General features: G+C 39.1%; 2 protein-coding genes across 7 annotated transcripts in view; both read left to right on the top strand.

Annotated features, from left to right (window-relative positions):
* Nucleotides 1-329: 329 nt before the first annotated feature.
* On the top strand, nucleotides 330-16,055 carry tbc1d19 (TBC1 domain family, member 19). Its single transcript, XM_041986639.1, has 21 exons — nucleotides 330-538; nucleotides 668-740; nucleotides 900-945; nucleotides 3,836-3,911; nucleotides 4,065-4,139; nucleotides 4,335-4,398; nucleotides 5,960-6,006; nucleotides 6,133-6,243; nucleotides 6,355-6,427; nucleotides 6,807-6,845; nucleotides 8,560-8,672; nucleotides 9,929-10,003; nucleotides 10,112-10,174; nucleotides 12,893-12,977; nucleotides 13,092-13,136; nucleotides 13,223-13,255; nucleotides 13,342-13,451; nucleotides 13,535-13,626; nucleotides 13,889-14,004; nucleotides 14,160-14,230; nucleotides 15,096-16,055. Exons 1-21 carry the CDS (start codon nucleotides 443-445, stop codon nucleotides 15,168-15,170), a joined length of 1,578 nt encoding a protein of 525 aa, XP_041842573.1. The 5' UTR covers nucleotides 330-442; the 3' UTR covers nucleotides 15,171-16,055.
* Nucleotides 16,056-18,917: 2,862 nt separating this feature from the next.
* The window catches only part of stim2b (stromal interaction molecule 2b), a 47,439-nt gene continuing 40,710 nt past the window's right edge, over nucleotides 18,918-25,646 (top strand). For 2 of the 6 annotated variants that reach the window (XM_041986011.1, XM_041986009.1), the window contains exons 1-2: nucleotides 19,065-19,549; nucleotides 20,113-20,268. In XM_041986011.1, the coding sequence (XP_041841945.1) occupies nucleotides 20,142-20,268 (127 nt within the window). In that variant the 5' untranslated portion in view covers nucleotides 19,065-19,549; nucleotides 20,113-20,141. Of the gene's footprint in view, nucleotides 19,040-19,064; nucleotides 19,550-20,112; nucleotides 20,269-25,646 lie in introns of those variants that run through there. The other 4 variants (XM_041986010.1, XM_041986006.1, XM_041986008.1 and 1 more) reach the window with 3 other exon arrangements.

Below are 25,646 nucleotides of genomic sequence, written 5' to 3'. Positions count from 1 at the left end.
GCTAACTTTTTCAACACAGTCACTGTGTTAAAAGTAGCACAATGACTGTGTTAAAAAAATAACACATTATTTGTGTTGGAAATTGACTAATTTTGTGAGTGCCGCTAACCTAATTTAGAAGTATCTGACCCCAAGACAGTGATTGTATTTTATGTAGAGTTAATTTCAATATCTGCAAAGCGTTAGAAAATAACAATAAATTATTTTAATAAAATATTTTAACACAGCAAGCTTTGATTTTTTTTTTCTCGAAAAACACACCTTTTTTCAGGGTCGGAACCAATGTCGGATTCTTGTTTACCCTGCGCGCATGCTGACCGACTTCAGTTGCTAAGTAACCTCTGTAGGATACGGCTACAGCTGCTTAGATGGATGCTGATAATGTTTTGTTGTAACAACAAGCGAAGCCGTGCCTAGTCAGATCTTGAAGTAAACCAGGAGGATGGACGAAGGCACCGAGTTATCTCTGAGCATCGCCCAGATCGTGCAGCGGCTCAGAGGAAGCCATTTACACTCTCAGATAGAGAGACAAGCCAAAGTGAGTAGGTTAGCATGTTGCTAACGATGCGGAGACTGGCATCAGCACTCAGATATTTTCCTCTACAGTCTTTAAGTACAAGCTACACGACTAACAAAAGTGAACTTTTTCTTGTTGGTTTATTTTAAGGACTGTTTACATCGACCTGAAATAAAATTGGAGTCTCTAAAAGAGGACGTGCGCAGTTTTCTTAAAACATCAGGTGGGCATGTCACCCCGGTGCATTTTTTACATCACTTCGGCTTATACAGCACAAATACAGCCACACCACTCCGTTTTTATTTTTAATAGCAATACAACTAGGACTGCTATACTATATTTCCCTTGTACTGTTTATAACTTTTTTTTCATTATTTTTCAGGTTGGGAGAAAAAGCTGCAGAATGCAGTATACAGAGAACTGCATGTGTAAGTGATAGCAGGCTTACGTGTTAACACACAACATATATCAGGATTTCACAGGGTTTCTATTGCTTTGGTTTACTACAGTCTGGGTATCTGCACCCAGGAAGGAAGATGTGTGTAAGAATCAGCTGTTCAGTTTTCCCCTCTCAGTATCAATAGTGTTATATGTTTGTATTTGGGTCATTATTTGTGTTTTTTAGAAATATGAAGGGCTAACGTTAACATGACACAAAGACAGTACATAAAACACCTAATTTTGAGAATTTTAGATTAAACAACATAACTGTATTACATCTCCATATTACAGAACTAGTGGGTAGTTGGCACATCTGTGCACAAACCGATGAGCTGACCAGTCAGAGCAGATTGGGCCTGTTCTGTAATCTGACCCACCAAATGGTGTGTTACAAAGACCACTTTGGAAAAGGGTGCCTTTATAAAAACACTTAATAGATGATAGGATTTTCTTAAACTATACTATATTTAATGTTTATTTAAGTCACATGTTAAATAAGTCGCCTCAGAATCTGAACAAATCACACCTTTTATATGCCAACAAATGCTAACATGTAGCTTTTTCATGCAAAAAGAAACTGTTTGAAAGTGTAGTTGTGAGTATTTATTGACTCCAGCTCTGATATTCAACATCTGGATGTTATTTTTCAAAGAGGATGCTTCAGTTACAGCTACAACGTGAACACAGTTATATTTTTCTTTCAAGAGAACATTTTTTTTACTGTAAAGTTCTACTTGGGGATTTAAAATTGAGAGTCAAATATAATAATTGAGCTTTTTTTTTTACATGACTTTATTTTATATTAAAGCATGTATGTTTTCAAAATTAAAATCTCCACTAGGTTTCAGTTGCTTATAGTCATGTTTTGATTCTGTGTGCATCACTCATATAAAGTTTTTTTTTTTATGCCCTGCCTCCTGTCCAAAATCACTTTCCCCAAAAAATTAAATATATCTTAACAACTACAAGCGCTATATGTAAAGCTGTGGTCTCAAAAAGAAAGCTAAGACCTGTGAGAGAACCAAATTACTGTATCAGAGTAAATTCACCTGGAACACAGCAGAAATATCAAATTATTATCTCCTCCTAAAAAGAAAAGAAAAAAAGAAAAAAACAAACAAACAAAAAAACACTTTACTCTCAGTGAAAACCAGTAGATTGCAGCCCAATTATTCTAGGAATTTGTTATGTCTGATGAGTAGCAATGCAAAAGTAGAAACTAGAAAGATAATCTGAATTTTCTGGGAATTTGTTTAGGCCCAGCCTGTAAAAAAAGAGTCCTTGATGAGGCTTTGCAAGAACTGGAAAAGTTAAGATATTTGGTCTCAACATTAAGTCATTGCTGGATATCAAATCAAATCAAATTTATTTGTATAGCACATTTAATAAAACAACTGAAGTTGACTGAAGTGCTTAACAATTATCAGAAGCAAAAGATAAACATGTAAATATTTCAAGAAGCTCTAAATGTAATGGGAGCGGCAACATTTAGAGCTTTACAAACTTATAAAAGAATCCTAAACTCAATACAATGTTTTCCTGGAAGCCATTGCAGAGACCTGAGGACAGGGGTGGTGCTGTCTCTTTGTTCCAGTTCTGAGTCTAGCTGCAGCATTTTGTGCTATCTGCAGATGAGACAGAGCAGACTCAGAAACACCTGAATAAAGGGAGTTACAGAAATCCAGCCTTGATGATATGAGTGCTGAGATATTTGAAAGTTTTTCCAGGAGTGGAACGGTTTAACTTTGGTTACACTTCTTAACTGGAAGAAACAAGATTTTACTACAGCACTGATGTGTTTATTAAATGCTAAATTAAAGTAAAAAAGTAAATGCAAGATTTCTGGTCTGTTGGTGGATACTGATTGACAGAAAACCCAAATAACTGGCTATTTGCTCAGTGACAACATGTAAACCAAAAATAATATTCTGTGTTTTGTCCTCATTTAACTGCAGATAATTGTTTGCCATACAACATGTGACCTCAAGAAGGCATACGCTAAGTCGTTAGACTGAGTCCGGACTTTCTTTATTTAAAGGGTGATATAGTTGTGTATTGTCAGCCTTACAATAAAATAAAACATTGTGCTTTTTAAAAGAAAGAACCAAGCGGGAGCATGTACAGTAAATAAAATTGGACCCAAGATTGAGCCTTGTGGAACTCCACAATTTATGTTGAGTTTGGTTCTGGTCTGGGCTGCATATCATCTCTGCTATTTCCTTCCTTTCTTCTTTTTTTACACTGTCTCTATCAAAAAAGTCTAAAGAATATCTTATATCTCCTTTAAAAGGTTAACATAATCAAATGTTGGTAGCTACTCTATGTACAATAATCCAGAATTTTTACCCTTTTATCCATCTACTGTGGTTCAACCTCTTCTTTTGCCAATAAACGGTTTTGAAAAATGTGTTGCTTGTCTTTAAAGATAATTGACCCTCTTTGCTCTCTGCAGGCTCGGTAGGCAACACAGGACTTTTAATGACAGATGCCTCCCTTTTCTGGCCTGTAGGCAGCCCTATACACTCTTCTATGTGTTTATATTAGGTTGAAGGCTGTTTAATGCTCTCAGACCTTCAGTCATTCAATATGCCGTGAGCAGGCTTAGCGAGTCATTTGGAGCATCTGGTGGAGATGTGTTCTGACTCATCTGAGCTCTATTCACGAGGAACTAATAATGAATGACTGTCTAACCTTTTTAATTTACGTTTGTGCCCAACCAATTCTTTTCTTTACAGCACTTTTCTATTTAAAATAAAGCAGTGTTTGTGCTTTTATTGGTGCCAACCTCTTAAAGCTATCAGCCAAGTGGAAAAAATACTTTTATGTATTGACTTGATCAGTCCTCACATAATTAATTCTTGCATTTGCTTATTCCAGCCAGCTGCCCCTGAGCCATCCTACAGCTCCTCCAGAGCATCTGAAAGAGCCGCTGGCCTATATGCGCAAGGCTCAGGTCGGTCTGTCTCCTCTGATCTCCATCACGTCTCACTCGTGCCTCCTCTGCCTCGGATCGTTTTCGCCTGCTAAATTTGAAGACGTAGCCTTCATTTCATATAACTTACATGATATCTGAAGCCAAATGGATGTGTGTGCCCTCTCCTCACAGGCCAGCTGGGAGAAGCGTGTCCTGAAAAGCCTGAACAGCATGAGCACGGAGCTCGGCGTGCCTCTGGCTCGCATGGTAGGTAGAATACTGTCAATCACAGCTAATGTGGTTTAACTACAACACATTTCAGTTCAGAATCTGTTCCAGTGTAAAGGCTCTTGTTTAGCTGGATTTAGCTGCACATCCTGGTAATGGTGTGTTCTTTCAATAACCCTGAAAATTCCCTGGAAGTGTGGATTTTGTTTGTTGAGTTCTTGTCTCGCCCCACAGAGGCCCGCCGTCGAGCAGAAGGAGCTCGCCAACAAATGGAATGAGATGGGCACAGACGAACCAGGTCTGCAGACGGCATTCCGGGGTTTGGCCTCAGAGCAATTATCTTTTTATGAAAGATTAATGCTGACACTTGTTTGTGTGCTGGTGTATTTAACTTTATCTTAGCATACTGCATCTCTAAACCAGATCTACCAGATTCTTGATTACTCTGTAAACCTTATGTATGCAGAGAAGGCTTTCTCAGGGACTTGACTCGGCTACACCTTTAGTTCCTGTGTATTAATTCTGGATATTGTTGTGGGGTTATACCAAACTTTAATTGTGTATATCATGGCCTATGGGAAAGAGTTGTGTGCAGAAATATTTCTAGTTGAGCTTATCCAGTGGAGAAATGTATGATTATTACCTAAGAGATTAATTTAGTTGTTTAAATGAGGATTTATTAGTTTGTACCTGTCTCAGTTTAAACTCGAAGCCTAGCCACTTCCAGAGAACGCGCTAGTCTTGTGTCCTAACAGCGCTACCACAGCTCAGGGGTGTATCATAACATTTAGGATGTGCCGTCCTCTTGCTGTAAACACTTTGTACTGCGAATATAGAAGCTGTCCAGACCTCTTGCATGGAGCTGCGATAACGAGCAGCACCCCTCCTTCCGCCCCACACGCCAGCATTCCCTCTTCTCTGAAGGGGTGTCGCGCCACTTAGATTTACAGCCGTGCAATGGAGACAGTGGGTGGAAGTCCCACTTGATTCTGGCCTCAGCTGCTCTGCAGTCTCCCTTTGACTTGTGCAAATGCATCCAGCTGTTGAAAGTTTATGAAATTAACTTTGTGGCTTGATGTGTGTGTGTGTGTGTGTGTGTAGTCTAGATTCTAGTTCTTAAAATACATATTTAAGCATCGTGTGGTCATAATCAGAGACAGAGTTATTGGACAGGTGTGTGTTTTTAAATATTTGGGCATACGGCTGGGTTGTAGTTTTAAATACAGTGGACATTTAGACTATCTGTGTGATATGTTAAGTCAGAGTCTGCACTTCCTTCAAAGACATATTTTATACTTATATTCTTACTAGAAACCATAATTACAGAACTTGATAAAAAGCTTAAATGATATTGGGTAAAAAGGATTATCTTTTCCTTCAGACCATTTGTGAAGGTACTGTGCTCAGACTAGCTCACATTCTGAATGACACTTCCTGGTTTCCTGATTTTTTTTACAAAGCTCTCATTCATTCTTACATCCATCACACTATTGAAACTCAGTGATTTGGCCTTGAATTGCACTCTGTTTTACACGTTGTTTGGCACACTCTGGGTCTTTGATTTTAATGTTAATGTGTTGTTTTTTTTATTTCAAGTCTTTCATCTTTCTAAGTGTTAGGTATTAATCTTACTTGTATATTCTGCCTGTATCTTGCACGATTTGTCTTGGTGTACTGTATCTTCTTAACTGTTACACAATTTACTGTCTTGCAGCTACTGTAGCAAGGGGGCTATTTGATTTGATTTGATTGATTTGATGTGTCCCATGGAGAACTTTGTAAGGGTTGCCGTTAAGTAATAAATGCACAATAAATACACGTTTATAAATAAAGTTATAAATGTGTTTGTCTTGCTGCAGATTTAAGTCGCTTCAGGCCTGTTTATGCCCCAAAAGACTTTCTTGAGGTAAGCTGATTCCTTACTGCCAACAAGTCTATTTTATTTTATTTTATTTTTATTTTATTAAAAAAACAAACAAAGAAAAGAGCTGAATTTAAACTCCATTTTACCACATTGTTGCTGCCTGAGCAGGTTTTAATCAGTTTGCGGAACCCTAACCATGACAGCAGTGAGGACATCAGCACCAAGAGCCACTGGGGTCTCATCCAGGTCCCCCTCGATGTCAGGGACATCCCCCAGCTGGTAGGGATCTGCGTGCTCGTCTGTGGTTGTAAACCCATGTAAAAATATTAAATGTTCTGTCATGTTGGCTCAGAATTTTAAAACTAAGGATGTTTCTTTGATCATGTGCAGAGACAGGGCTACTCGGAGCTGAGCTTGAACGCTGGACAGCTGGGGATCGATGATAACTCACACATCCATCCAGGTATTCATAGAAAGTCGTAGCTGCATGATGAATATGAAGCTCACATATGAACTTGTTATATCCTTTAAGAAACAGTGTAACTAACAGAACATGGGACATTTAGCAGCTTTTTAAATATCAGACAAACATATTTCTAATTGTTGAACAGATTGGGTGAATTGTCAGTAAAACCACTTTGTATGTATACCAGCTGGTGTTCCTCTCTCGTGCCTCATGACTGTCTGCCATTTCTCAAACAATATCTCTGTGTAGTCCAGATATTGACATTGTTACAGTTTGGTGTTCATACCTTAACTAGAGCGACGTTATCAGACTGTTTGTGAGTAAGTCTGATAACGTCGCTGAATAATCTCTTTATGCTTTTTTTGTCCATGTGCAGATTTGTTTGAAAACGAGTACGTTCACATCGGGAAAAAAGGTTGGTGTTTAGTACAGTTGGAACGCTGCTTGTATTGTACATAAAATTATCATGTAATAGATTTGCAAATGTTTTTAAACTTTAACTTTTGATTAAAAATTGTGCATAGCATAAAAACATTTAAGAATGAGAGCAGATAGTTAAATAACACAGGGTCAGCAGAAATTGTGTTTAGTGCTGAAATAATACCCAGTGGAAAATCTTATATCTAGCTAAGCTAATTGTCATAGAAAGGGAATATCATGGTAAGAATGAGGCTTTCGGGGGTTAAGCTGAGGAGGGATTTACCACTAATACTTCAGCCATTTGATGTTAAGATGTTATTATCTACAGTACAAAGTCTGTTCTTTGTTTGCATCCTCATGTTTAGCTATATCCTTGTTTTTAATTGTTTTTTTTTCTGTTTTGAAAATGACGAACGATGCTTATGTTGCATCAGGCTTGTATGTTGCATGTGGTGTTTATGTGCATTTAATGGTTTAAATGGATATAACTACTAGATTTTATTAGCAACTTGGTGTTAGATACAACAAATAAATCAAAACCAGGTGCCTCCCGAATATTATCTGTTTATCATTCTATTTATTTAGTCCTTGTAGTGTTTAATAACCTGCCACAGTTGGAGACTAAACTCTGATTTAACACTCCATTTTATCAAAGCAAATGAAGTATAATCCCTCTACAAACATGAGGCTGATCCTACACATAAAACGCTATCATGAAATCAGAATTTAGGGTTTATACCTACAAAACGTCCACTTACAAATGTTATTCTTTGCTCTCTTAAGTGCTCCAATCACAGAGACGGACACTTTAACCATGAAGTTATTTCTCTGCCATGAAGTTAGTATGAACATCAACCATGTTATGAAAGCCAATCACGCATCAGTAATATTAAAATACCGTCTGTAATTTCTACACACAGCCACATGGCCCCTGTCCACTATTTCAGCCTTGGTTGGGTCTGTTTTGGCAGCATGGCTGCAACTTATATTCCAGGCCAAGTGTTAAGTGCAGTCTAACAGGAAATTTAGAGGGTGAGGATTGAGTTAGTTTATGTTATGACTGGCCAGTACCTTAAGCCAAGGGCCCGTGTGTTTTTGGCTACTGTCACAACAGAGATTTAGGGTCGAATGGGGGAAGCTGAAAAGTTTGTTTTCCAGCATTTGCCTGAGGGGTTTTTGGAAACTTGTGCAATAATCACATTTAAGAGAAGGCCTGTTGATGTCTATCCTTTTTCAGAAAGATAGGATATTCTCTAGACTTGCAACTTTTTTCAGAGTAATGCTTTTTCACACATTTATGATACTTTCCGAGTGCCATTGTAATTTCTCTTAGATGCTTTATTTTATCAGTCATATTGAGAAATCGAGGCTCAGCGTCAGAGGTTAACCGCCTGCTGAATAAGGTACAGGTGTCCACTTTCCCATCTGTGCTGCTCTGGTTGTCTCTGCTGGAGTGTATCATGTTTTTCTGGAGGCAAATAATCGGGCATCTTTGTGATGACTACTAAGTGTTTAATTGGAAGTGGAGATACTGTAACATTATTTAGAGTAACAGATTGTACAGCATCCTGTTTAATTTGTTAAGGAAGAATTTAACTTTTTTTGTATGTTTTTTTTTTTCTCCATATTTTGCTTATTAAGTGACTTGAGCATACAGCTGTGTGATGTATGCACTGCCTTGTCTCTGCTGTTGTCTCTGTCTCGTCTAGCGGTTCTGGAGCAGGACAGCGCAGCAGCACAGCAGTACAGCAGGCAGGGCTGCCCCACCGGGCTTCGGGCGGACCTCTGGGCCCTCATTCTCAACTCCACAAACCAGCCACAGGTACAGTAGTAGATGCGTATGCACGACTGCATGCACCCTGGACGCTGCTGTCAGTGTTGCAAGGCAGTCGTGCACACACAGCTGCAACAATTCCCAAACAGTGGAACTACAAGCTGACCTCATCTGCAGCTTTTTCTTTTTTCTTTTGATGTTGTCTTATCTGTTTGTTCCAGTTGTGAGTTCTGCCAGTGCTACTCATTTTGTATTCTAGTAGCCACATTGCTTAGTGCAGTAAAAAATCAACATTTGACATATAACACCAACTGACCTATAATTTCTACATAATCTGTGTATTTGCTGCTGTGCTGTTTATCTTAGCTGGCCTTGGCTTGTCCTGTGTGTACGAATGTTAAGATAATCAAATGTTTCGGCTCAGTTAGCCCAAACAGTGCTGCTGCCTGCCTGTGCGGCGAAGGCCTATGTAAACGCTGCAGTCCAGAGTCTTTTGTTGAGGCCAAGTCAAGAAAACAAAGGTTGTGATTGGAAGTTCGATTTGTTACGGAGGACTTCAGTGAGGTCTGGAGAGTGTTAGCGTGTCTCCGTACAGCTCCAGGGCAAACATATTAAACGGAGTTGGCCGGTGTCACGCAGTCTAAGTAATCAGTTGTCTCAAATTGACTGCATCTTGTAAATTGTGTAAAATATGAGCATAAGTTTTATTTATTTTTTTTCAAATTGAAAACATTCATCTTTGTTATTGTAAGTCTATATATCTTTTAGAAAGCTTTATAAATATGTTAATCTCTGGAAAAAAAAAATATATATATATATATGTATATATATATACATATATATATATATATATATATAGCCAGAAACATTTACATTAGCAGACCTTCTTCTTACTCTATTATTGATTCAAATACAACTGTGATTTTTCAGTGTCCTTTCTCAGCTGTCAAAATGACCATCTCTGTTTCTGCTCTCACATCCGCAGAACTGATCATTGTCTAGACACTTCACAACCATCAGATAGGACGTTTTTATTACTTTGTTTGAGTCAGTCACTCTAAGCTGTCTCAAACCGGAGGTGTGTTTGAGTTTAACCATGTGGTCGGAAACGCCACCACTATACTCCTTCGTTAGGCCTGTTTTAATCCTGCTGTCATCCCAGTCAGCTCAGCTTTTCTTTAAATAATACATGACTGAAAACATTTGTACTTACTGTACTTATCAAAATTTTATTAAAGGATTAACACTGGAAACAAATGATTTGTTTACTCCACATGCTAAAGTTATTGCTAAATTCTTTTTAGGATGTGATGTATTATGAGCAGCTAAAGGCTGGAGTCATACAGCATGACCTGCTGGTGGATAACCTCATCTATAAGGTGAGCGTATCTGTATATTTTGGATGTATGTAGATATACATTCACAGAACTTAAATCTGAGCTTTTTTACTCATTTTGTAATAATGCCTAAATGATTTTCCCCAACAGGATGTGAAGCTAACTGCTAGTAACGATGACTACTACTTTGTGTTTGAAGATTTCCTCTATCAGGTGGGCTCTCTTCCATTTGTATGGCGCCACCAAATGGTTGAGAAAGTGTAAGATTAATAATTAGTAATGTAGTACAAATAGTCAAAAGATCATGACTTGAAAAAGTAATAGGATAACACATACTTTTGGCATGACACACCTAAACCAAGGGGTAAAGATGATTTAGGCAGGTGTACGTCCACAAATTTGTAAAAGGTTTCAGTACAGTCACTTAAAGATTTACTTTACTTAACTGTTGAGCTGGAAGTTAAGCACTACTGCGTAAATTTCCAACCTTAAAACTATGCTTCTGACTCGTTTTGATGGCACGCTGACATTTATCTCTTCTCAACTTTTTTTTTGTTTTTTCCCTTTATGGCACGACAGCAACTAGATATCAATTCACTGGCCGTTTTGAACACGCACCAAAAAGGAAATGACAGAGAGAAAGTGCATTAGCTAGAGAAAAGAAAAGACTCAACATCAAACTAACTTTTGCTAGCTGCAAAGAGCTCAGAGAAGAGACAGGATGCAAGACGAATGCCGAATTAGCCTTCTTGGAAAAATCTACCAGAGTTCATTAATGTTGCTTGAAAGGATTAAAGTTAGTGCTTTTCAATCCAGCTATACTATACTTTATTTAAATATTTGTTTTTGTATAATTTCATAATGTACCTAAAATGCACTATAACCTTCACAGATGAACTTAATTTGACTTGCTGTAAACTTTTGAATTACAATTTTGAAGTACAACTGTTCAGTATTTAAGTACTTATTGCAGAACATGTTGTTCTCTGACAAGGAGATTAACCACAAAAACTCCAGAAAAAAGCATCAGAACTGCTAATGGTTCTGCTTCTATGACAACTTGTGTGTAAACAGTCCTCTTCATCATACTGTTCACATTTTACATCATCATACCAAGATGACACTTAATACACAGCAAGTTATTGAGACATTGACATTATTATGTTAACTTTTGTTTCAATAAATTGATTGAAATGAAATTACTATTGCATCATTATATTTAAATATACCCTACAAAGATTAAATTACCCTTTAAGAACAATAAGGACAAATAAGAGCAGCGATTTAAATAAAAAAGAATAAAACAAAAAAGTAATAAAATAGAATAAAATAACAAAAATAAACATGAATTACATTAAGATAAAGTAGAATTCAGTTAAAACCTAAGGTAAAAAGGTGGGTCTTCTATCAACAGTCTCTTCAGCGATGAGGTTCTCTGGCAGCTGTTCCACAGACAAGGTGGAAAGACACCTTGCCGTAAGTTTTGGTCTTTACTTTTGGAAAAGCTAAAAGGCTGATACCAGAGGACCTCAGGGTCCCCGAGGGCTCATAATTTAAAAGCAAGTCAAATAAAAAAACAAGGTCCAAGACCATTAAGACATTTAAGAACGAATAAAAGAACCTGAAAATCAACCCTGAAACGCGTAGGGAGCCAATGCAATGATTTTAAAACTGCTGTAATATGTACATTGCTATGTTCACAATTATCTAGTAAAGTCTCGTTATCTCAGTTTTATTTTTGTTCAGGCTGAGGACTTTGGCTGCCATCCAAGACTGAATGGCCTGGAGGCAGTCTAATAAAACATGAACAGAGGCACGGGTTTTCAGGGGTAAATAGATTTGCACATGATCAGCAAAACCTTGATATGTGATTTTGGTATTTTTTTTTTTTTTAAGATAGAACTCACAGGCAGCAAATATAAGGAGAAAAGAAGCAGGCCTAAAATAGACCCCTGGGGGACCCCACCTTTCAGCTGCAATTTAACTAACTCCCGTGCGTGTCACTGCTCTATTTGCTTTTGACGCTCAGCTGACAAATATGGTTATATATGTGGCAACGCGTTTACTCAGCCACTATTTGCCTGTTGCGCTCCTTGGTGCTTAACCAGTGTGCACACAGCTGTATGAAGAACAAAGCTCTCGCATCCTGGTCAATATTGACTAATGTTAAACTCGCTTGGCAGTGAAAGAATCCACTTACGCTGGGATGTTTTTCTACGGCTGATGTAAGAAAGTTAGAAGACACCTTTATAAGTGTTGTTTCCCAGACATCTTTGAAGCGAAACTACAATGCTGCCACTTGAAATTTGTTCATTTGACTATTAAAAGAAGACTCAGGATTTACTGTTTACAAGACACAGCATTCAAACTTCACTGTGTTTCTCAGCTAAATAAGTCATGTGTTCAGATACAGAAAGGTTGGTTGGTTTTACTAGTTCAAGATTTTTCCCTCAGGTTTGAAATGAGACTGTTATGAATCGATCTCCCACTTAAAAGGTCATTTTATGCAATGAGTATCTACTAAGTTCTGTGCTGCCTTAGTACATCTTAAATCTCTGAAGGTGTTCTGCTTTCATAGAATTCTTACCCTGCAGGAAATAAAGCAGCTCAATGCTGTCACCAACACCAGAGCAAATAAAATGGGCATTAACCACCACATCCACTGTTGACAGGCAAAGATACTGTTGCATAACCACCCTGGGCTTTGGCATTCATGTTAATTTAACACATAACACCCACTTCAACCGTCTCTTAGACCAGCACACTGTCTGTAGTGACCAGGTGCATCCTCTATGGCAGTGTTGGCCTCCTGCAGTAGTATCATATGTAGCACAGCAAAAGTGTTTGGACTTATTTAAGCGTTATAAATATTCTTAGATTCAGCCCATTAAAGAAAGTGTGTGCATTTAACACCGTCTTTGTGTGTCCCAGGTGTTGTTGTGTTTCTCCCGGGACACTGCCGTCCTGGAGCACTTCAAATACAACAGCGCCACTCCTCCCAAATCCTACATCCATGGTGAGGTGATGTCCCCATGACACACACATCTTTGTCTTCTCACATGTTGGAATGAAATTGTTCTGTAAATCTTGGTTCATCACTACCTTTATGGTGTGTGCATGTGTCTTACAGGGAAAGTGGGAGATGAGGAATGTGCTGTTGTTTATCCTCCCAACGGTGAGTTTGCATCTAGATATTCATGTCATACCAAACATCTTCATATTAGGGAAACGCACTCACTTTAAAAAATGTCATCTGAACAGGCGTAATTCCTTTTCATGGCTTTTCGATGTATGGTGAGTATGTGTTTTGCATCCACTGCTTTTTCACAAAAATTCCACAAGAATATGCGTGTGTGAATTTGCGGATTTTTGTCCCTCAGTGGCGCCTTTGTGTTTCTTATACAACGAGCCGTCGAAGCTGTACAGCGTCTTCAGAGAGATATACATCCGTTACTTCTTTAGATTGCACTCCATCTCCTCCTCTCCCTCGGTAAGAGTTTGTGTGTGCTTAAAGCTTTTCTCTCTCAGCTTAACCTCTCTATACTTAACATGGTCGCATGTGTGCTCCCACAGGGTATAGTGTCTTTGTGCCTGCAGTTCGAGCGGCTGCTCCAGACACACCTGCCTCAACTCTTCTACCACCTCCGACAAATTGAGGCGCAGCCGTGAGTTACAGCATCACTCTTAGTTCAGACTAGAGGCTTACAGTATGTGTCATATACTGTCTGCATGGACAGATTCAGTCTTGATGCAGTCCAGCACTGATAACCTGCTGCCATCTAGTGTTGCATTGCTAAAATTGCAGTTTTTTTCTCACTTAAAGAGTCAAACAGACCATAGAAAGACTGAGTTTAATGTGACTGGTCTCAGATTGTTGTTTGTGCTAAATGTAAATGTTTTAGGCAGATGTAATGTCTTTGTCCGCAGGTTACGTATAGCCTTTAAATGGATGGTGCGGGCCTTCTCTGGGTACCTTTCCACTGATCAGCTGCTTCTTCTTTGGGATCGAATTCTTGGATATGATTCACTGGAGATAGTTGCAGGTAGGGACGTGTAACTTTCATGCTTGGATACAAACTATGCAGTGAGACTTTTGCAATCTTACAGCTGCTTTTCCTGATTTCTAAAGCTTGTCTTTGACTTATCGATCACACTTCCATTTACAATTCTTAATATTTCCTCCTCCTCCTCCCTTTAGTTCTTGCAGCTGCTGTGTTTGCTTTTCGTGCCGAGAACCTGATGGAGGTGACGTCACTGGCCTCGGCTGAGGTATGTCTGTCCCACATTAGACTTAAGCATGTATGCAGATGCTCCCCCCACCACACACACACACACACACACTCACACACACACACAGACACACACATGTTGGGCTGCAAATAGCAACTAATAACCAGCCAGTGCTAGTAACCCAGTCTTCTGAATGCACATGTATTACGATCCCACACCTTCGTACCCCACCATGTGCACAGCCCACCAACACTTGCTTTAAATTCTGCCTGGATGTCCCAGCGCACATGGAAAGGAACCAGCAATAACAGTGTGCCGAGAAAGTGTTCTCATGGCTTCAGACTTGGCTGTAAAATTGGACTAGAGAATAGCTGGAAGATAAATGGATGCAGCCTGTTTTTTTTTTTTTTTTTCTTTTCACATTTTTTAAGAAACCGCTAATGCAGTTCGTGTGTATCCTCACCCACATCCCCCCCTCCTTTCCTAGTACAGGGTTGTTAAACTACAACATGGTGCAGAGGGCAAAGATGCAAGCCGGCACTATCTGCTTGCTCATTTTACACCTGCCCCAGTTGACAGAAGATATCATAACATACTGCTCCTTATATTATATTTAGAACCTCAGGCCCAGAGCTGAAATATTAAACCCTTACTCTGAACATGATAGGGTCCCTAAATTTAATCTCTTAGTGATCCCAAAAGGACAGGGTGGGAAGCAAGGTGCTCTTAAGCTTGGATTGTTGCTTCCCAAGTATCCTGCATCGTCATCATCATCATCATCATGCATGCATGTCGATCTGTGTGTTTCTGTTTTTAAATGTCTCTTGAGATAAGAGGGAAGGGGAGGTCATTCTGGGCTCGACATTAGTGTGATTTGTGTTTGTATCTGACAAACACACTGCAGGCCGTCCTCGCCGACCTTTCAACTCTGAAGGTTATGCCACTCATCCAGATCTTTCTGTTCGCCACCGCCATCTGAAGACAGCTGAGGCGACAGTACAGGCCGCGCTACCACAAGGAGGATATGGTGTCACCAGACAAATGCCACTTTGCTATGCCATAAGCACATTAAACATGACTCATCATTTATCAAGAAATGGAAGCCAAGTAAAGAAAACCTGCATCTTCTTTTGGTTTAAGCAAAAATCCAAACCCATCTTCAGCACGTATGCACCATAAATAGTAAACACCCTTTATGATGTTATTAGATATTATACAGTATGTAAGCAAATCCTACAGAACCCAGACCCCTTACAGGAAGATGATCCACATAGCAGTTTTTGGACCAGCTGAGAAGCTCAGCAGGAAATAAGTTGCACAAAGCAGTAATTATGTTGAGAGAGGGAACAACAGTAATGTCTCCAAGCTTGACTTAATGAAGTGTTAATTAGCTCCTACAATTTATTCTGCTTCATGGCTCCTGCTTGTTATTACACTATTAGATCATGCTGTTGCTGATGAATGAGGAGATTGGATGCTCTGCTTCAGCAAGTTGAAAGAAACGGTGAAAAGCCACAGAGTCACGCTGTTACTCATTTAATTAAAAAGCTCTGCACGTGCAGTTTATTGTATTTATGAAGGCGATTGTATGTCGCCGCGCTCTTTAAGGACTTTTAGCACCTTCTGTGCCAATATTAATGTAACTGTGAGCATTTTAAGTATGTATTATTTTATGTCTTTTATTTATATATGATTTTAGATCTAAAATAGATTTAGTGTTTTTTTATTTAACATGATTCACTGCAAGTCAGTGCCACATTTTAAATGCTCTCCTGCAGCCTAAAATATCACATTTTTACAATTAGTATGTGGATTATTAATGGCTTAAATCTTTGTTTTGGTTAATAAAGTTTCTTCTTGTCTTACCTACTCCTTCCCTGAATGTTTTCCTCAGGTTGTGTGACAGAATAAATATTTGGAAAGGCTTCAGTGTGCTTCACAAGCTCACTGTAGTCATGTCTGGAGACGGCAGAATGAGTGGGTGACAGGAGGCCCCCTCCTCCCGGCCCTCCTCGCACATGTAGCATCTGCTCTATTTCTCCTTCGTTGTTGGCTGCCTCCCTCCTTCCCTGCTGCCCCCTCTGCAAGCTCATATCAAATTATGCTGTTCTTCTCTTTCGTCCCCCCTCCTCCTCCTCCCTCTTCTCCTGGTACATGCTACATCTGCCACCTGTTTACTAGCACTCCCACGGCTGACTCTTTTATCAGTCATGCACCTTCTTTGGCCCCCCACAAGTTTGTTTCTACTGAGACTAGTACCTGCTGTGGTGGCTCACGCATGCGGCAGTCCCCTCTGGTGGCTGACATGCTGTATTGCAAGGTGGTGTGCCTGTCCATCAACACCCGGAGGCTGGCCATCACTGGAAGATCTCCCATTGAATATCATATCAAGTACAGTTAGCTCATTAAGTCTATGAACAGAAATAATGTTTTGGCTCTATGTCCTTGTTACTGATGTAAAATTATTCCGAAGTGGAGAGGCTAGCTTTTTAAACCATTTCCTTTAAAATCAGCCTCCCTTTCATCAGTGGCACATTTGCACCATGAGCAGCTTCTGTTTGGATCGTATATGTGATTTATACGTCTCTTTAAACATCTTATAAACAGTAAATTTGGCTAATTAGTCAAAGCAAAACTTAGGATGGGTGTGAACCATAACACGTCCAGTTCTACCAGTTCTAACTAAATAAATAATCATCCCATGGAACCAGTTTAATGTTGTCCCATATTTCAAGAATCTCTGGTTGTCTTTGGTTTTGTGGAGACTTTAACAAATAATCGTATGCCTGAATAGTTCAGGCTACCATTTCATTTATACAAAGATCCTCTATGGGGAACCCAACTTTTACCAAAAAAAAAGTTTTCAGTCTATCAAAAAATCATGTTTTCATGTCAACTTTTCAACGTCTTTATCAGTAAGTGCAATAAAATATTTGATTTTTGCTATTGCTTCATGGTTGATCAAATAAACTCTAAGCATTAAAACTAAGACACGCTGCCATGGTCGGGATTCATTCTGAGCTCTGCCTTCTGTCAAGCTGTTTTTGTCAATTAAAAGCTTATAGGCATTAAAAAGTGTTTAATAAAACATATTTACACTGATCAGAACAACAGAGAAGAAAATTAATGGATGTGACTGCTAATATTCATATTGCAGTCTTGCAGCAAGTACTGATTAAGGGTATAAATAGTTACTGATATTCTGGACACATTTTAAGGTGTACCATTTTATATACTCTCTTTAGTATATATATATATTTTAATTTAATGTCTTTTATTTGACTAGATTAAACTTCATTGAGGTTTAATTACTACAAAACAAAAAGACATATGAATTGTCAAACACAACATATAAACACAGTAGCTAACATGAATAAAATCACTGGATAAAATATGCAAAGGAGTTTAGAAGCAGGCATATTGACTAGATGAGTCCCTCTCGAGCCCTCATCGCCGACTTAAACTGCCCCAGAGACAGAAGTTCACCGTTTTTTCCCCCAAGCTTTTTTATTCTTAGGACCACCATCTGTGGAATGGAATGAGAGCAAAGGTCATATTGATTCTCATTTACATACATGTAGGTAAAGAGATATAGAGGTGCTAGGCCAAGAATAGTTTTATATGTAAAATTCAGCCAGTGTAAAAGCCTGTAAAAGGACCATTTAGCAGTAGCATGCAACAAGTAGTGATTTGTGTGATTTCCACAGCTGGTAATGAAACACAAACTGCAGTGGTACACATTATCTAGTTTCTAAGGATTTTTTAATCAGAAGCAAAAAACAGATCACCACAATCTGCACAGCACTCTCCTACAAATACGAGGTGCTGTAATTATACGGAAAATTGTTTTTGTCTTCTTCAAGCAACAATTGTACCTTCTATTCCACTTCATTTGTTCGCTTTAAGTTTTCATAATTAGTCTAATTACCTTTTTCTTACATGTAAAAAGCAGTGCATCTCCAAAGATGATAGAGAAATTCATACTTACTGTTTTTATCTAAATAAATATTGTAAACATTACTTTAGCTGGGGAAAGAAGAAGATAGAGAGAAAACGACACAAAGCAGAAAACAGACTATTTTCAGAGCTGATGAAGTGTATTCTGCATGGTAAAAGTTAGTCTACACATGATGAGCTTTTTGAACATGACATATTGATGTAAAATTATCCCAACCTTAAATCTTAAAAACCTACTGCAGTAATAAACATATACATTTGTACAGGAGTATTAGTAAATTAAGCTCATGGGGAAATTTTTCTTGGGCCCTAACATGTAAGATACAGAGCAAAAACATAATTTAAAACAGTAAAACACTTTGAAGAAACACTTGAATAAGATTTTTCATAGTCAAAGCACATGTCTGACAATACTTTAATGTATGATTTTGAATGTTGGAATTAACTTGTACAGACATATTTTCACAATATAACATAATGACTTCTATATAGATAAGGGATTTTGTAATTCTGCCACCACATCAATAAGAGAAGGCACGTTTAATCAGGAGCATTAGCATAAAAAACACCGGTATTGCCCTTTAAAATTTAGTTAATATTTCTGTGCGGAGCATCTTCAAAAGAGGGGGAAAAAAGAGCAGTTTGAGACAGCCAATCAGAGCCTGCCATGTTGGGACAGTCTAGCCAATGAGAGCGCAAAGCCGCGAGGAAAAGTTGGATGGGCCGGTGGACTGAGGACGAAGAACAATGAGAAAGTGCATCGTGCGCATCTTCCGTCGCGTCATCACGACAATAAAAACATGCGAAGTTTTTCCAGGGGGTTCCCTGTTTTCTGACCGTGTTTGGGCTTAATACACCCGTTACCAGGAAGTTTATGAGCCCACTCAATTGGTATGAACCCCGAGAGTAAAAGGGAGATGATACCCTCCTCTCCATTTTTTCTCTCCTAAATCCAATATTAAAACCTCCCAAATCATTCCTATCAGGTGTTGGCCTGCGCGCGGCCAAAATTAAAGTCCCCCCCTCCTTCCCTCCTCCCCTCCTCCCCTCCTCATCCTCGCGTCAAATCGTTTTGCATAGTGACTTCCGCCCCGATCGGCTTTCCTTCTACTGGTCCGCATCAGCCGGCGAGCAGCTGATATGACAGGAGGATACAGTATCACGCCGAGCCAGGAAAAAGCTGACTTAAAAACTTCATTTGGGAAGTAGGCGGATGTCGTGTGCGGCCGATACAGGTCGGAGACGGACTCCAGGAAACGGAGGAAGAAGAGGAATGTATATTTTTGATGCTATGGGATTAGCCACTTTCGTGTCAAGAGGCGGAAAATGCTGAAGCGGTCCACGGTGTTTGAATACTGTACGTGGAATTACAGACTATTTTCTCCCAACTCACAGCTCTACGTAAGGATTTAACACGACATCTGATATTATCTGTTGCTTTCGGGTATCCTCGGTTAAAAAAGCTCCCCATTAGCTTTTTTTTAGTTTTTGTTTTTTATCTTGTTTGTTTTGGACAGGGAATTCTGTCACATAGGCTGCATGTGTTACTCTCTAGGTCGTTGTCTGTAAGCTCATATATCTTCCAAATGTATAAGAGCAGATATGGGGTGCTTGCTTGTTGTAGCTCGCGGCTGTCACCCCTCTGAAACAGCCTGTAAAACCATTAGAAGCTATTAGAGCTTTTCTTTAACGCCACTTGGCTCGCCTTTCAAACCCACCATGAACTATTTTTCTGTGGGCATTTTCCACGAGCCCGTACGCTTTCACGCCAGCAGTGATTGCTCCTTTTTTTCAAGCTAGGCTTTTAAACAAGTCTGCTGCTGCAGGTGTCTTTTCCTCCCGTCACATCAACACTTATTCTGTTCATTCAGCTGCTGTGTTTCCCAGTGTAAACTTGACATATTTCCGTGTCTTTTTTTCCGGGATTGCCCCCTGTGATTTACACGCTCCATTCCCACTCGCAGGATACTAGATTTCCCCCCTCATTTCCACCATGAGTTGCATGGTTGTGAATGTACTGCTACGTGGACTCGTCATCTATGCGGTACTGGGCTTGGAGTGCACTTACTCGAATGATCTACCCGGCCACTCGTCTGATGCTGCAAATGTAGCCATCACAGGTAAGCGCAGTCCATGTCTGATACGTCTCTTCCTATTTATTTATCCATATGCAACATTGCCTCCCCCTCCTCCTCTCTCCCACCTCTCTTTCTCGCCTCCTCCCCTCTTCGGTCCCCGGTGGTTTTCTCGGGGAAAGCCGAGGAATGCCCTGCGCATTGATGGAGAGGGATGTCTTTCTCCCCCCCTCTTCTGCTTCTCTGTACATTGCTGAAGGATGCATGACATGACAGAAATGCAGGATGCATCCTCAATGTACGCAGGTATATTTGCATGTCACTTATCATTGAGGATGCATCATTTTTTTTGCCTGACATTGAAGAATCCAGAAATAGGAATGCATAAACACATAAATACCACCCAAATTCTATCTGTTTACACGTGTTAAATCCTGGTCATTTGAGCCAGCTAATGCCCCTTTTTACTGTGTTATTGACATGCCCTAATGAGAGCACGGTTTCCATCTATTTGGATGTGTTTTTAACCTGGTCACATTGATTGTTCATTTAACTACCTTTTGCATATTGTAGTTGCCTTAACTGGCAATATAAATAAAGACACCCACTTTTCTTTTATTACAATAATTTCCTGAAACTGACATGAGGATTAGAGCAGATGCTACAAATAAATGGCAGCCCCTGTCCCTGATATGTATTTTACCATACCTAACGAGCAGTTTGACATTCAGGTATTTTAGGGCCAATATCAAATTCTGCCAAACTTCTGACTCTGATCTACTGTTTTAAGAAAGAAAGCATAAGAAAATGTTCTTTTTATGTGGGAGTTGGATTCATTTTTGGACATGACATCATACAAAAGTCACATCCATGATGTATTTTGACAACACTGCATAAATTTATTTATTTAAGATTGTGCAGTGAGCCTCTTTATCCTTTCCAAGCACTGGATTGTTTGTCACAACTCTCCTTTATTGTCTTATCTAAGCTTGCTAACTTAAAGCTGAGCTGTTTGGTAACTTATCTTCGTGTTTGCTTCTGAGAAAGTGTCTTTACTGGAACAGTTGTCAGGCAATGAGAAAAGAGTTCAGGAAGTTCCTTGTCAGGATGTCCTTGTTCAAAACTCACTGTTTTTACAGTATGTAACATGTGAGGTGGCGATCTGTGAAATTCCAGGCAGGTCAGATTGGATGTTAAAGATGATGATTTAGCCAAAGACAAACAGCTGATCTAGTCTAGTTTTTTGTCATTTTAAATGGCAGGAAAAAAAAGCATTATGCATTAAAAATAACACCAATTCAAAATATTTCTGTCTCAATCTAAATTCTATGCAAATAAATCAAAATCACCAGAAAGATATCTACCATTGGTTGATGTCCCCTTATCAACAGACTGAAAATCAGTTGATAGAGAATCTGACATCAGCTGATACATTTGTACAACCCAAGATGCTGCCATTTTTACCAATTTATCAGTGCACATTAAAGATCTTTATGGAAGGAATCGCTTGTATATTAACAAAAATGGTACAAAGTAAGGCTAAAGTAGCTGATCATAAACTGGATTTGACAGAGCCTTCTTTTAATATATGATCCTCTATCACTACAAGACCAACACTACCCTTTCTTGCACAAATCAGCGACTGTTCTCAAGCTCAAACAACATCCTCTTTACTCACATTTGCATATTTAGCCACACGGGCTCTTGAAGTCATACCCTTCACTTGCTTTGCAGACTTAACTCCTGCAGGCACATTTTTCAAGGATGTTTCAAACAATTTGTCACCAATGCAAACATTTACTTTCATCTTTAGTAACATTTTCAAGTATGATCCCATCAAGGTAAATTAAAAGTCTCAATTTCAAGTGTTTATTTTTTTTACTCTTCGAGTTGTTTATATAAACAACACATGCTCTGTGCCGTGCTGTCAGATGACGGCTCAGTTGACATGAACAAAGCCTCATAAATGCAGGCCCATACACTCCATTTATGTTTGTATATTCACACAAGGTGTCCACACATTTCTGGAAAAAGTTGCTGGATGTAATGATGTAAGCCCCCCCCCCCGCCCACCCAACTGTGCACAATGAAGTGCAGTGGATGCAGACATAGTGGTGTTTTAATACAATGTCAGTAAACATGACCGCAGTGTTACCCATTTCCCACACGGCTCCCTGGAAAGGTCAGCTGCCTTCTCAGTGGTCCTGGCGTCAGGCGAGGAAAACACAAGTCTGTGTGTGTGTGTTTAAAAACTTAGTGTTTGTGTTGCTATCAAATCTCCCAGTAACTTTGTTTTTTTCTGTTGTAAAGAAAAAGAGAAGTTAAGCATGTTCAGGGGAAGACAATTTCCAAAGTTAGAGGTGGAGGCTGCGAGCATTACAAGCTTTAAAGCTGCCATTTAGCCTGCTGTTAGCAGCTAAGTGTGCAAACAGTGGGGTTTGGGTTTAACATTTGGCATCTCCCCTGTGATTTAGGGTCTTCAAAGGCCAGGCCTCAGGTCCACAGAGACAGGGAATGTGTTTTAGAACCAGCAAGAGGAATGAGTGCAGACAGGAAACGATAAATTGCAACACTATTTAACTACATCCGTGTTTAGTTTATCTTGACAGACAGATGATTGTGGTTGGGTTGATATAAGGAATTCATATTTTTGCAGATACTATTGAGCAGCAGGCAACGTCATCATTAAGACTTTTGTGTGGTTTTTAAAATGAAAACTGACTGAAGACATAAGTGACTCTTGTTCTGAAGTAAGAACTCATGTTATTCAACAACACAGGATCCAAAGTGAAGTGAAAGGTGTAGAACCATTTTTCAGCTGATTGGAAACCATTTCACTGCTTCTCTGAGTTATTTGACATTTCTCAGATCAACAACCCCGTTTCCTCATCATGACTCTTTTCAGCTTTGCACAGTTCCTGCTCTGTTATGAGTTTACCTGCAAACAGTGCATCACACCGAACAAGTTTTTCAGACTCTGGCCAAATCCACATCAGCTCGAAACTATTGAAACCATAAATCATTACTGGGCACCTCAAAGGAGCAAGTGGAGTCATGCTGTCTGTTTCTTTGGACTGTCAGCAGAAGACACAAAAAAAGAAAGAAAGAAAAGAAAAAACAAAACAAAAAAAAGGGGTGGGGTGTGTGTGAACATGATCTTTTTTAATCGTGGTGTTTGGTGTTTCAACAAACAAAGCTCTGCCTCCTGGCTACAAGGAGCATCAAGTTCAAGTTGTGATGTGGTACATCGTCTGGGTGATAGTTTCAGAAGCTCTATGCTACTTAAATTTACAGAAACTTTACATAAATGGATGTGGACCACTTACACACCCTGACTGGTTTTCCTTCTTGATCTGTAAGTTTGCAACAAGTTCAATCAGTATTACTTGGTGTAGCTAAATCAGAGGTGACACTTGCTATCTTAGAGCACAGTGATTGCATTAATAAAGGGATTTGTTTGGAAAGGGGGTTCAGCGGTTGCTTATCGCACCGCTGCTTGCTCAAGTCCTGCAGGGAGCTCACGGATTAGCATTTGGTGACGCTTCCGTTGCTGTCGGCCGGCCTCTGCTCTATCAGTCTGACATATACAAGCACAACTTGAGTTGGCTGGAACTGGAGCCTCAGAGAGCTTCAGGTTTGCTCTGGAGGCTTATCGTGACAGTGTCAGTGTGAACGTGTCATAACGTCCTGGTTCTGTTTATTACGGCTCTACAGGCCCCTCTGATGAGAACAGACTGTTCTGAAGGGCACCTCATGGCTCCCAAAACAACTTTCTCTACTAAAATGATGTCTTTCAGCTCATAGTTTCAGTGTTTGAGACATGTGAGTAAGGCACACACAGGTGGTGGATATCTGGTTGTAATTTAGCTAAAGAGGAAATAAAAAAAAAAAGATAAAGTGGCTTAATATTGACGTAGCTGGTTCATGATTTCATAATCAAGTGTGATGATTTCCAGGTAGACCTTCACCGACATAACTTCCTGAATATCATCTTCCTTACAGTTAAATGTTTTAGTTGATGTTTTTTCCTGTTCACTCTGAGTCTTTTGTGTTCTAGTTTGGCACCACTGATGGCACATAGATGACACCTAGAGTCAGACTCATTTTATACAACACAGTTTAATCATAAGTGGGCCAGACCAGTAAAATAACAGCATAATGACATTTAAATAATTGTTGTGTTTTAGTGCAAAGAAATACAAGTTTAAATTTTCAAGATGTTTACATTATTCTTCTTAGAAAACAAATTATGAACGACCTGAAGCTTCTTGAGAAAAATAAGTGCAGTTTCAACATTATTTTGCCTCAGTTTATCACTTTTATTAAATAATTGCAGGTAATATCTTCTATGTCATTGTCACATTTAACTAATTTATCTTGTGGGCCAGTTTTGGGCCCTCTGGTGGGCTGGTTTTGGCCCCTGGGCTGTATGTTTAACACCCCCTGATTTACACAATAGAAATGTCATCATCACACAGCTGTTCTGTACATATTAAACAATTAATAAAAAAAAATGTGATCACGTCTGTGTAACTGTCTGAAAACACCTGACTGAAAACGACAAAAGAGCCACATTTTTCTGCTTCTGAGGCAAAATAAAAAAAAAATAAAAGGGACAAATAAGTAATCTATATAAGGTATGGGTATTTATGTGCTCCTTCAGGTTATATCTGGAAAATTTAAGGCTTTACAGCTCCTGTGAAAAACGTTTACGGAGCAGATTCTGACGTTCCTCTGGGTTCTGCAGCTTGTTTAACTTGTATAATTTAATGTTTATAGTACAGCAAATAACTGAAAATTTGGGGGTAATATAGTTTTCATATAACATCCACAGTTGTAGACGATTAATAACCTCAAACAAAAGGCCACAGTGGCATCGCTGCTTTGTGGCCTTGGTTGCTGGATAAGTTTTCCATCCTCATTTTCTATAATGTTCTTGTTGTACTTGTAGCTGATGTCAAGGCTGTTGTTGTCACTGTGCGGAGTAACCGGTTCACCTTTCAGCTGTGCTGATTAATGACGTTATATTAGATGATTTCTAACGTTTGTTGTCATAAGAAAAAGTAAAGCATTGATCATTAATAACCCTTTCTACACTGGCTTCTCTTTAAATTGCACCAGGCTACAGGGGCTGCCCCTGTTTTCTTGAGTAGACCAAAACCAAAAAAAAAAAAAAAAAATACAATACAATGCTATATTTGTACTTTGGGAAATGAAAGCTGATGTAGCAGATGATAAAAATGTTTGTGCCCCTCAACAGCTAAATGGTGCTTTTAATAAAATCAGACTTTTCATTGCTATATGCATGGTGCGTTCACTGACTGAGAATGGGGGGGAAAAAAAGTCATCATTCAGTCGATGAGGCTAAAAAAAACAAAACAAATTAGACGATTCTAATAATCAGGGCAGGGCAACAATCAGAA

Source organism: Melanotaenia boesemani, chromosome 5 (assembly GCF_017639745.1).
Source record: "Melanotaenia boesemani isolate fMelBoe1 chromosome 5, fMelBoe1.pri, whole genome shotgun sequence".
Taxonomy (NCBI): Eukaryota; Metazoa; Chordata; class Actinopteri; order Atheriniformes; family Melanotaeniidae; genus Melanotaenia; species Melanotaenia boesemani.
This window is presented reverse-complemented; position numbering and strand designations above follow the sequence as displayed.

Coding starts and splice junctions, on each gene's coding strand:
- tbc1d19 (XM_041986639.1), top strand. CDS start 443: ATGGACGAAGGCACCGAGTTATCTCTGAGCATCGCCCAGATCGTGCAG. Junction 3,912..4,064: donor CCTATATGCGCAAGGCTCAG/GTCGGTCTGTCT, acceptor CTCTCCTCACAG/GCCAGCTGGGAGAAGCGTGT. Junction 10,175..12,892: donor TTGAAGATTTCCTCTATCAG/GTGGGCTCTCTT, acceptor TGTGTGTCCCAG/GTGTTGTTGTGTTTCTCCCG.